The sequence below is a fragment of the Podarcis pityusensis genome (genome assembly GCF_964106645.2).
Source record: "Podarcis pityusensis genome assembly, chromosome: 16".
Lineage (NCBI taxonomy): Eukaryota > Metazoa > Chordata > Lepidosauria > Squamata > Lacertidae > Podarcis > Podarcis pityusensis.
In genome coordinates, this window is record NC_138041.1 from 4,737,233 (window position 1) to 4,749,861 (window position 12,629).

At 48.4% G+C, this 12,629-nt stretch overlaps 1 protein-coding gene across 2 annotated transcripts in view; it reads right to left on the minus strand.

Annotated features, from left to right (window-relative positions):
- Positions 1-12,629, minus strand: part of ADAMTSL4 (ADAMTS like 4) — an 85,146-nt gene that overhangs the window by 7,503 nt on the left and 65,014 nt on the right. For both annotated transcript variants that reach the window (XM_080984487.1, XM_080984486.1), the window contains 6 exons: positions 10,963-11,068; positions 10,399-10,719; positions 8,682-8,811; positions 7,435-7,639; positions 4,307-4,480; positions 1,950-2,123 (listed from right to left, as the gene is read on the minus strand). In XM_080984487.1, coding sequence (XP_080840613.1) covers positions 1,950-2,123; positions 4,307-4,480; positions 7,435-7,639; positions 8,682-8,811; positions 10,399-10,719; positions 10,963-11,068 — 1,110 coding nt within the window. The remainder of the gene's footprint in view (positions 1-1,949; positions 2,124-4,306; positions 4,481-7,434; positions 7,640-8,681; positions 8,812-10,398; positions 10,720-10,962; positions 11,069-12,629) is intronic.

Here is a 12,629-nt window from a genome sequence, read left to right on the forward strand (position 1 = left end):
AAGCCGCTTCTGGCAAACCAGAGCAGCGCACGGAAACACCGTTTACCTTCCCGCTGGAGTGGTACCTATTTATCTACTTGCACTATGACGTGCTTTCGAACTGCTAGGTTGGCAGGAGCAGGGACCGAGCAACGGGAGCTCACCCCGTCGCGGGGATTCGAACCGCCGACCTTCTGATTGGCAAGTCCTAGGCTCTGTGGTTTAACCCACAGCGCCACCCGCGTCCCCTATTGAAGGTAACGGGGCCCTTTATATGTCCAGCTGTCCTTAGTCAACAACAATTTTTTCTGTGTTGAATATAGGAGCGTCTCCATCCCCATCATTCTGCCTGGACACTGAGGTCCAGCGCCGAGGGCCTTCTGGCGGTTCCCTCGCTGTGAGAAGCCAAGGGTGCTGGGCTCTGCAAGGGACAAGCTACAGTTCCCAGAATTCTTTGGGGGAAGCCATGGTTGTGCAAAGTGCTACGATAGTGTCTTAAATGTGGTGCAGGCAACCCCAACCTTTGGCCCTCCAGATGTTTTGCACTACAGTTCCCATCATCCCTGACCACTGGTCCTGTTAGCTAGGGATGACGGGAGTTGTAGGCCAAAACATCTGGAGGGCCAAAGGTTGGGGATGCCTGGAATACATAACTGTCAACTTACAGATTTGAAAATAAGGGACCAGCAGCCTTGAAAATAAAGGATCAGCAGCCAAAATAAGGAATTTTGCTATTGTAAAGAGTTGCATACATTGGTAGGATTGACAGATGCTGTCAATCCGGAATGAGGTGGTTGTGGCGCTGCGGTGGCCGCTGAAGCGCTGCCCTTCTGCATCCCTCCCCATCCCCTCCTCTTCCTCCTCCCTCAGACTGCCTCCTCAGCTGCCACCTCCGCTGCCGCCTCCAGGCTCGCGGGCGGCGTGGGCAAAAGTCTCTCGGGCAGGGAAGGGCCGATGGAACTCCTTGTGCCAGGGCAACGGCGCCAGCTTGCACTCTCTCTCACGGCGGAGGGCCCCGAGCCGGGCGAGCATGAAACCCGGGAAATTTAAGGGATATCATCAATAAGGGAGTTTCCTGCCAAATAAAGGACGGTTGACAGCTATGCTCGAATAAGGTCTAGGTCTTTTAGTTAGCTCTACTTTCAGACTTGGTTTTATGCCTGTCAACCCACATTTGTAGAATGTTGATGCATGTTCTAATCTGTTTTTAGTCTATCAATATTTTTTTCCTCATTTTAAATAGTTGTTTTTAACTATTTTTTCACTGATAAATCTATTGTTATGTTCTTTTTTTGTAAACCACTTTGAGGTGTTGCTGTGTATTTTTTTTTACAATCAAGCAGTGTATAATTTTTTTGAAATAAATAAAAAGAAATAAAACTAAGGGTGCTGAAATTTGTAAGGAGTAACACCCCCCCCCCAAAAAAATCCCCTCACAGTCCTCAGAGTGGTTTAACACTCAACCCAGGGAAATCTGGCTTTGTGAGGAAGGGCAATAGGGAGTCTCCTCTTAACAACTCGCAACACCCTTAGCAAACATGTTGACTGATTCCTGCATTGCAGCGGGTTGAACTAGATGGCTCTTATGGGTCCCTTCCAACTCTATGATTCGAGGTCCGAAATCCGTCTAGCTGTTGAGGCTCCCTGCAAGCTGCAAGGAATCCTGGGATCTGTAGTTTTGTGAGGGAGCCAGGACTCCTCCTGTTAGTCGCCAGTCGCTTGTTCGCAAAAACTACCATTCCCAGGATGCCTTAAGCCAGGCACCCCCAAACTTGGCCCGCCAGCTGTTTTGGGACTACAACTCCCATCATCCCTGACCACTGGTCCTGTTAGCTAGGGATCATGGGAGTTGTAGGCCAAAAAAACCATCTGGAGGGCTGAGTTCAGGGGATGCATGCCTTAAGCTTTTGCAAACCGGGTTCATATAATGCTGGCGACGAGACCGGGACGGGACGAGGGGCGCTGCTCACCGGACTCCATGGCCCAGTGTACCACCGGTTGACCCTCTGGCACGGACCGCCATTGCATGCCCTCATGTCGGCTGGTTTGGTGCCAGCGCAGTTCTCCTCCACCTGCCCGTTGGCGGCGCTCGAAAGGCAGACCACCGAGCGCCGCTGGATCCCCGTCCCGCACTCGGCTGAGCACTGGAGAGGAGAAAGAGGGAGAGAGGGAATGCGAGAGACTTTCATAAGCTTTATCATACCACTGGCTCTTCTTATAACCATAGCTTAGAGGTCCCGGGCCCTAAGGAAGTCAGACTATCCTCCACCAGGGCCAGGGCCTTTTCAGTGATGGCTCCGACATGGTGGAATGCTCTGTCCCATGAGACTAGGGCCCTTCAAGATTTAACCTCCTTCCGTCGGCCCTGTAAGACAGAGCTATTCTGCCTGGCCTTTAATTTGAATTCAGCCTGATCTTTTATTTCCCTCCCCTTTTATGAAGATCACCCGCTCTGAGACCCCACAGCTAACTCTCCCCTGGCCTCCTTGCTGGCCCAAGTAGGACGGATTCAGCCAGATAGCCCTGGGGATTATCTAATGCTTATTTCCCCTAAATTGATTTCTGAATTTTGAATTTTATTGTTATTCATGTTTTTATACTGTATTTTATGCTGCTTTTACAATTAAGTGTTTTAAATTTGTTGTTAGCTGCCCTGAGCCCAGTTTTTGAACCAGGAAGGGCGGGCTATAAATAAAATATCATCATCATCATCATCATCATCATCATTCCCCTCCTCAATACTCCAGCAGCCCGAGAGGCAGCTATTTCTTTGTATATAATTTTTATCAATTTTCCTGCCTTTCCAATTTAAAATACTCATTTTTACATCCTTAAAGTATCAACGACTTCCCTTCTTCTCTTTTCAGGGTTCATTTTACACAGTGCTTTTTTTCTAAAAAAAATGTTTAGAGGTACTGTCATTTTGACTCAAGAAAACCACCATTTTATAGTTCAAATCGGGGAAAATAATGCAGTAAATAGACAAAAGTACAAACATTTGCAAAATGTTTAGGGGTATGCGTACCCCTGTGTACCTTCAGAAAAAAGCACTGATTTTACATATCATAAATCCCTGCATATCTTACAGACAATATACCATTCAGTATTCTATTATTACATCCATCATAACTTTATTTACACTGTTGAATTTATCTCAATGCTGCCAGCATTTTCAGCCATACACAGTTATTTCCCATATATTCAATAAACGTTTTCCAATATTCTCTAAACGTATGTTCTTCTTGTTCCCTTATTCTATATGTTAAGTCTGCAAACTGCACATATTCTGTCAACTTAAGTTTCTGCTCTTCTTTGGTTGTTACCTCACTCATTTTCCATTTTTGGGCGAGCTAAACACAGGCTGCAGTAGTAGCAGCACACATAAATAACCTTTTTTGACACCTGGGAAGAGAGGCAGCCATTTCTAGCCTATCTCCCACAAACCATTCATATCTCACTTGCAGCAATCCCTGGGGTTTTGTTCAAAAGGTGCCTTGGAGTTAACTGAACGTCACACGAGTGAGCCGAAGTGCATTGTGCAGCTATTTTTTTCAAATATATCCTTTATTAGGCATAGCAAACCACACATTATCAAACAGACACCGTATACAATTTGAGCAAAATACGAGCTCAACATAACAAGGTTTGTCCCAGTCCGATCTTTAACTCCAGAGAAAATCAATTTGCATAAATAATACAATACAACATTACCACATCACCAATCAATTCAGAACCACTAAATCTCTTTATAATGGCCCAGTCTTTCTACATGGACAGCACTCAAAAATTCAGCCACTATTAAAGTAATTTGATCATTCCTGTCCGAGAGCAGGTCCTGAACTGCTGGTAGCATAGAATTGAGCCTATTGTGTTGTAAGGCCTCTAATAATGGTCTTCTGGCATAAATGCCAAAATCACAAGAAAAGAAAATATGCTCCAAAGTATCAGGTTCCTGTTTACTACATTTGCAGAGACGCTCTGATTCTGGGAGAGCTAAATATCTTCCTCTTACTATCATATTAAATCTGGCTAACATAAACAGCCTGCACAATTCAAGATCCTTCAGATTTGTCACGTTTCCCTTTTGAAAATCTCTACACAAAGGGAGATTTAAATAGAGAGGAGAGCAAGATTGTGCAGCTATTTATTTGAAGTATCGGAGAGCGGTTTGCGCGGCCAGAAATGGAAGCGAGGCAGGAGGGTAGCAGCGTAGGAGGAAACGCCTTTGCACGGTTTTAATCTAGCTCTGGGAGAGATGGGGAATTTTGGGCTGGGGAAGAGAGACGAGGAAGACCCACAGGTTAAAAAAGAAGGGGAGAGGAGGTACCGTGTTGCTCCAGTCGCTGTAGAACCAGGTGCGCACGCAAGGCCCCATGTCGCAAACTTCGCTGGTTTTCGGGCGATGGTTCACTGGGCAGTCGCTGTCGCGGAGCAAGTCGCCGTGGTTACTGACGCAGCGGACGTGGCGCGTCCGATGTCCGGTGCCGCAGAGGACCGAGCACTAGAAGGGGGAAGGAGTATGGGATGTGAAACACAAGAGCAGTCAAGTACAACATTCCTAGAATGAAGATGTTTACACATGGGGAGGAAAGTTTGTCCAGCCAGCAGGTAAACTTCCTGTTTCCTTCTGGGCTGGGACAGACTTCCTCTGCATGTGACTAGAGGTGGGCGTGGCCTCACCTGTGCAGGTAACGCCAAAAGCACAGGGCAGGGCAGCCATCTCTCTCTCTTTGACTACATGCATCGAAGAAGCAACATCTGCTTAGCCAAAGATGCCCTCTTGGCTTCCAGTCAAGAGAGGACAAAGGGACTGTCTCCTTATGAGATACCGTATTTTTCGCTCCATAAGACGCACTTTTTCCCTCCTAAAAAGTAAGGGGAAATGTGTGTGCGTCTTATGGAGCGAATGCAGGGGGGAGGCAGGCAGGAAAAGCCCCCAAGAGCCGCACACAAGCTCCATGTGGCTCTTGCGGGCTTTTCCCCAGGAGGGAGAAGGGACTGATGCGGCCATTCAGTCCCATCTCCCTCCTTGTAGAAAAGCCCGCAGGAGCCGCGCATTCCTTAAAGGATGCGCGGCTCCTGTGGGCTTTTGCGGGGGTATTGCCATAGCCGCGCGCAGCCCCTCCGGCCGGGAGAGGCTGCACGCGGCTATGGCTTCTTTAGCTGCAGCAGCCTCTCCTGGCTGAAGAGGTTGCGCGCCGCTAAAGAGGAAGCCAAGACAGCGAGCGGGATCCATCCTACTCGCTGTCTCGGCTTCTCCCATAGCCGCGCGCAGCCTCTCCTGGCTGAAGAGGTTGCACACCACTAAAGAGGAAGCCGAGACAGCAAGCGCAGTGTATGTTACTTTCCTAAGCTAAGTCTCCCTTCTGGGATCCGAATGTGAACAGAATGTGAGTAAACTCTTTTTATACTTTTATAGAAGACTGCTTCATGTCTTATCTTTTATGAGGGAATAAGGGGAAAACGCCAGAACAGTTATTATAGAGGCTTTAGCGAGCGTGAGCCAACGCATCCGCTGTGAGTTTAAAAAGGGGAATGTATTACTCTGCTGAAATTCGGGAACTTGTTAACACAAGTTGGAAAGGCTATAATCAAGCAATATATCCTCTCCTGCATCCCTGAACATTCCCACAAGGAGGAGACGAGCTATCGTGCATTCTGTTTCGACATCCAAGGATGCCGAATGCCGGAAGGTTTAGGACAAACGAAAGAAAGGGGACTGATAATACAGTGCCCAGTTAAACTGCGGAACTCCTTGCCACATGAAGCAGCAATGGTTGCCAACTTAGACGGCTTTAAAAGAGGGCGAGGCCAATTTGTGGAGGATAACAAGGCCATCAGTGGCTACTAGTTGAGTCTCCGTGGTTGGAGGCAGAAATGCTGCTGCGTTCTGGAAACCACAGGAGGGAGAGGGAGAGGGCTCTTGCGCCCGAGTCCTGCTTCTGGGCTTCCCATTGGGGTATCTGGTTGGCCCCTGTGAGAACAGGATGCTGGACTAGATAGGCCACTGGCCTGCTCTAGCAGGGCTGTTCTTATGCCCTTGTGGAACCTCCAAATCCAGTGGCAGTCTATCCAGGTTTCTAGGTTCTTTGTGGGTATTCTACGTGGGGCTGCCCTTGAGACTGACCCAGAAACTCCAGCAGGTGCAGAATGCCGTGGCGAGACTCCTTATGGGGTCCTCGCTGCAGGTTCACATTCACACTCTACCAGCTGCACTGGCTCCCGGTGGAGTACAGGATCAGGTTTAAGGTGCTGGTTTTAACCTTGAAAGCCCTATACGGCCTAGGACCCTCGTACCTACGGGACCGTCTCTCCTGGTATGTCCCACAGAGGACCTTACGGTCTTCAAACAAAAACATCTTGGAGGTCCCAGGCCACAGGGAGATTAGGCTGGCCTCAACCAGAGCCAGGGCTTTTTCGGCTGTGGCTCCCATCTGGTGGAACGCTCTGTCCCAAGAGACTAGGGCCCTGCGGGACTTGACATCTTTCTGCAGGGCCTGCAAGATGGAGCTGTTCCACCAGGCCTTGGGCAAGGATTTACTGAGGTTCTTATCCTGCACAAGTTGTTGCAGAGTTCAGGCCAGGCGCAAGGGCAGCCCCACACAAAGCACATGGCATAAATTAAGCCAGGGTGGATAAAAATCAATAATTTTTTATAAAAAAAATAATAAAATCGGATTTATTTATTTTTTTAAAATCGGATTTTTTAAAAATTTAAATCAGGTTTTTAAAATAAAATGCTTTTGGAGGAAAAATCTTTCTAAAGATACAGTAGTTTTCTATTTAAGTTACATTATAGTCCAAAGGCTATTCATGAGGAAATAAAGATTTGTTTTTAGTTTTTCACGTGTACTAAAACTCAGTGTTGTTTTTTTTTAAAAAAAAAGTTTAACCACATCCGTTAACAAACATGGATACATATGCTATAATATTATTGTTTTAGTTAAATAAATTGTTTCAGTTGTTAAGGAAATGACTTATTTGTCTCCTTCCAATAAAGTACAGCAGAAAAGTTGTCCAAATATAAATAGTTAACTTATTAAACCTCACAATAATTTCATAATTTATCTGTCTATGTATTTCTAATGGTATACCCAAATCAGAACTTTTTGATATGACTGCAAAAACTACACTGAAAATTCATTATTCCAAAAATGAAACCTTCATCTGGTTGTAAATATTAATGTTATACCGGCAAGAATGAGTCTTTCTGTAAAAAAACACACGATTTAAATCAAGTCTTACTGACAAGTGAATTAAATCATGATTTAATTCAATTTGATTTAAATCAAATCCACCCTGCTGAATGCACATTTCTCATTGTCTTACATCGATGCCCATTTTGCAGGCACCCCTGATACCCTGCTCTAGGGTTTGCTGCTGCTTCCCATGCTGAAATGACCCCCCCAACGCCCCATCCTCTCCCCCCCCCCCAGCTACCACCAAATCCCTTACCGAGCTCCAGTTAGTTCGGACTTCCCAGCGGCTGCAAACCTGGACTTGGCAGGCCTGGGTGGCGTTGGGCTTCTCCAGCTGTGCGCACCTCTGGGGGTGCACCATGGTGCTGCGGTTGGCGTAGATCTGCCGGCACAGGACTTGGCGGTGCTGAGTGCCCAGGCCGCAGGATTTGCTGCAGGCTGACCACTCGCCCGCCTCCCAGCTGGAAAAGAGATGGACAGGATGGGGAGGAATGAGCAGAGAAAAAAGGAATATTCCCTCGCAAGGGAAATAAAAAAAATTAAGGTCTTTGAAATATACTCGGAGCAGAGAGTGGATTTCATGCTCTTTATTCAGCTCATAGTGGTGAGGAGGAATGGAAGTTACCCCAGAACGTCTGCTTTATATACATTATTTACACAACGGGCCTCACGTGATTGGCTAATTCCGGGATTCACCTGTAGGCCAATCAGGTTGCGGATTCACTTCCACCTGGAGTTGGATTGGGTGGCTCCTGTGGACCAATCAGACTGCTGCCTTTTGGATCCTATTCAACAGTCTTATATATATAATAAATGTTCATCCATGTACCAAGCAAACATGTACATAAATATATAAACCACTTGTCTGAAGCAGCACAGGGAAACAGCCCTGGAACCATATTGACTCCCAAACTGACAAAACGTTTTCTCTGCAAGGTCAAAGGAAAATAGAAAAGCCTCTCCCCATTGTCTTTTCATTCACAAAACCTGTCTTAAGGGTATATCTGTGTAGGAATAGGGTGAGCCTGTGACCTGGCTCAGGAAGTAAGTATTTGTCACTAAAGAAGACTGGCCAGGCTCCCCAGGGTATCCAATCAAGTGAGCATTAACAGGTAACCTGCCAGGGTTATGCAAACCTATAATATCCGCTGGGGACAAATTGTGCTCTGTATTCTTGCAACAGAGGCTGTTGCTGCTGCTGAAATCGTTGAGCAAGGGACAGGGAAATCACAGGAACCAGGGTTTCTGCAAAGAGGGGTCTCTAACTCTGCGACAAGCAGAGGCGGCTTGGGCCCGCGTGGTGTCTTGCTCAAGACGGTGGTGACCTACTCAAAAGTAGACTGTCATTTCCCCAAAGTTCACACAAGCAAATTTTAATAGGGACAGAGGAAGGTGCCTAATGCCAGAGTCCAGGTGGGTTGTCATGAGGCCTCCAGGCCTGCAGAGGGCAGCAGCTGCCTCAAAAGGAGACCCATAAGAGGCAAGGGTGGACTGGACACTCACTAGGCTGGGCAAGGCTCCGTGTTGCAGGCTTCCTCCGACACGATGGGCTTGGGGATCAGGTGGCATTTCTCCTCTCCCACCTCCTCTTGTGTAACACGAGAGATGCATTGGTAGACAGACTGCCAGAAACCTGTAGAGAAAGGTGGTGATACTAGCAAATTTTGTCTTTTAAAAATCAAGTTTCTAGTCCTCAAGGCAATCGAGGAGCCGAGAACCAGAGAACTCAGCATCTACTGGCAAATGTGGCCCTGTCACATGGTCTGAACGCCTCTCTCTTTCCTTTGTGCGGTGGCTTCGTTCTCGCCATTGCTGTGGGGGCGCCTAACGAGCTTAGAGGATAAAAAAAAACTCGCAACGCTTGTTTGGCGTTTCTCAGAGCGTTCCGCAGGCCTAATCCTCACCACAACGGCCTTGTGAGTGTTGTGAAGCGTTTAAGAGACCGCCATAGCTGAGGGGCAGGTGCGTCGTTTCAATAAAAGCAAATACATTTTAAAATTCCCCCCATTTTGCAGATGAGACAAACTGAGGCCGAGAGCGTGTGGTTCAGCTATGGGTAGCGAGTGAGTTTGTGGCAGTTCTGAGATTCAAACCAGGGACTTCCCCAATTTGCAGCTAATCTTCCTACTCCATGGCGCTCTATAAAGCCATAGAGGGGGATTAAAACTGCTAATAGCCGAGAGAGGACTGGGCCATTGGGGGCATGGACAACCACTTACTGTACTCTGTCTGACCTCTTGCTTACCTCTAAGTCCAGTGGGCGACACTGCCGGTCACCTTCTTCCACCTTAAGTCTCAGTTCCGCCCTTGCAGAATCGAGAGGCAGTGTGGCGTAGTGGTTAGGGCGACTTGGGAGAGACCGGGGTTCAGAAATCCCCACTTGGCCGTTCCCTGGGTGTGACCTTGGGGGACAGCCGCCACCTCTTCGCCTAACCTACCTCGCAAGGTTCTTGGCGGGATTTAAATAAGGAGAACCTCACACACCTCTTTGAGCGGCGTGGATGGGATATGCATGCAACAGACGCATCTTAGTAAGGAGGTGGGACAAAACTAGAGCGATCTCTGGCGCCCCCTACTGTTGGGCTCCCTGCCTTCTGCCCTATCCATCCCAATGGGCTATAAGAGGCTGGTAAGGACGTTACAATATTCCGTTCCACCTTAACAGATGTGTGGAGTTGTTGTGTGTCACATGCCTGTTTACATTCCAGCATAGCTTGCTGGGAACTTCCGTTGTGTGTCTAGCTTTTGCTTATGCTGCTTGCTTGGACACAAAGGGGAGAAGACATGTTTTTCCTGTTGTCCTGATGCTGAATAAAATGCCAGTAAATACGCTTTAAAGGTAAAGGGACCCCTGACCATTAGGTCCAGTCGTGGCCGACTCTGGAGTTGCGGCACTCATCTCACTTTATTGGCCGAGGGAGCCGGCGTACAGCTTCCGGGTCATGTGGCCAGCGCACGGAAACGCCGTTTACCTTCCCGCCGGAGTGGTACCTATTTATCTACTTGCACTTTGACGTGCTTTCGAACTGCTAGGTGGGCAGGAGCTGGGACCGAGCAACGGGAGCTCACCCCGTCGCAGGGATTCGAACTGCCAACCTTCTGATCGGCAAGTCTTAGGCTCTGTGGTTTAACCCACAGCACCACCCTAAGTCGACCCAAACCTCCACGCGCAGGAGCAGTCTACTTTTGAATACCAGCTGCCAAGGGAAATAGGACTTACCTTTCCCGCAGGTGGCAGAGCAGTCGGTGTTGCCAATTCGCCTCCAGTAGAAATCCTGCAGGGGGTCCGAGCCGTGCTGGACAGGAGGTGGAGGGGGCGGGAGCGGCGGGACGCGGACATTCCTTTGCAGGGTCCCGGGGCTCCTCCCCGATTGGCCAGACGAGACGGGAGGGGGCGGAGCCGCGGCACGGCTCCTCCCCGATTGGCCGGACGAAGCTGGGAGGCGGGCCGGGCTGAGGTTCCGGGCATCTGCGGGCACAGGGCGCTGGTGGCTGGGCGGGGGCTCCATCTGGTTGCCCGAGGAAACCACAGTCAAGGCACCTGGCGGATACGGAGTGGGACGAAAGAGAAAGGTGATTTTTTTGCTCCACAAAGGGTGTTGGCTAAAAAAGACATGGCACAAAAGGAATACGCTCTGGGACGGAGGAGGAAAACACAGGCCTACCACCTAAAACAGGCATAGCAGCGAAGGAAAACGGACTGGGATGGAGGAGGAAATAAGCAAACACAGGTGTTTGGGGTTTTTTTTGCCTGCCACATGAGGGGAGGGGGTGGTTTGCTCACCAAAGTCTTGCCGGGGGCTACGTAGGTCAGGAGTGGGGGTCTCTGGCTGTACAGAGGCCAGGAAGAACTGATAAGAGACACCAGGATTGTCTTGCTGGAAGATCATCTGCGGGAGGCAGCAGAAAAGGAATTAAAGCCGGGCATGGAAGGAAGGGGGGGCAACATAAAATGAGCACCTCAAGTCCCCTTCTCCGTTGGGAGTTAACAGTTCCTTCCCTCTTTTGGGGGGGGAGGGCAGAAACAGAGCCTTGGGACCTCTTTCCTAGTGTGAACATCAGAGAAAAGTCCTGCTGGGTCAGACGAAAACACCTCCATGAAGCCCCTGTTGTCTGTCCTCAGAATCTGATTATGAAGGTAGACTCTGTCTGGACCTGGGGGCTCTGCTTAGCTCCTGCAACCCCCCCCCCATCATCAGTCTGCCTTGAACTCCCTCCCCGCTTTAAAGACGTCTCAGCTGAAATAAAAAAATTAAGGTCTTATATATAGAGTGGTACCTCGGGTTAAGTACTTAATTCGTTCCGGAGGTCCGTTCTTAACCTGAAACTGTTCTTAACCTGAAGCACCACTTTAGCTAATGGGGCCTCCTGCTGCCGCCACACGATTTCTGTTCTCATCCTGAAGCAAAGTTCTTAACCCGAGGTACTATTTCTGGGTTAGAGGAGTCTGTAACCTGAAGCGTCTGCAACCTGAAGCGTATGTAACCCGAGGTACCACTGTATATATAAAATAAATGTTCATAAATGTATCAACAAAGCGCATACATAGATGTGTGGACCACATGTCTGGAGCAGCACAGGAAGACGGTCCTGAAACCATTTTGACTCCCAAACTGACCAAATGTTTTCTCTGCAAGGAGGGAGGGGGTGAGGGAACCTTCCCATTGTCTCAGGAAGTGGGAAATCACCATCTCAAAGAAATGGCCAGACTACTAAGAAAGGCAATCAGATAAGGCATGATCAGATAACCTGGCGGACAGGAAAAACAACAACATTCAAATTTCTGTTGTAGACCACCTTTTCTGTGATGTATGTATGATGTATGGAGGGGTGGTCTTGAGCTCCAGGGCAGGGAATTTAAAATGTCTATATAAGGGCAGGCACACCTTTGTTCTGGGTCCTCCTCCTTCTCCTTGTGTGTGAAGGGAGCACCCTGTTGCAACAGATCAATAAAGATCAGGCTTACGAGCTGCTTTGCTTCTCAATATTCTCTGGTTGGCCCCTGTTCTTTTCTCCTACCAATGGAGAACCTGCAAAGGACTCTATAAGGGCTCTTGTGTCCCCCATAAGGGAATAAGGGCAGATTTTTGTTTATTACACAGCCCATTGTCGTCCACAGTCTCCTGCAGTTCCGTGCATGGCAAAAAAAAGTGTTTGCTGTTGCTGCTCCTTAGGTGGAGAAGGGGAAGGACAAATCCTGTCTTGGAGGCCCCTCCCACCCAAATACGGACAGACCCCTTCCATGGCTAATTTCTGATTCTCTTCCCCAGATACTCTGCACCCAAATAACCAGGAGAAAAGGAATTTCTTCAAAGTACGCACAGTTCATTTGCCTGTACAGTATTTGCATCTCTATAGACTAGGCCATTTTGGAGAGCCCAGCTGCATTGAACAGAAGGCTCTGCTCCTATCTGTGCTCATACTTTTAATCCTTGGGCTACCTTATGACTT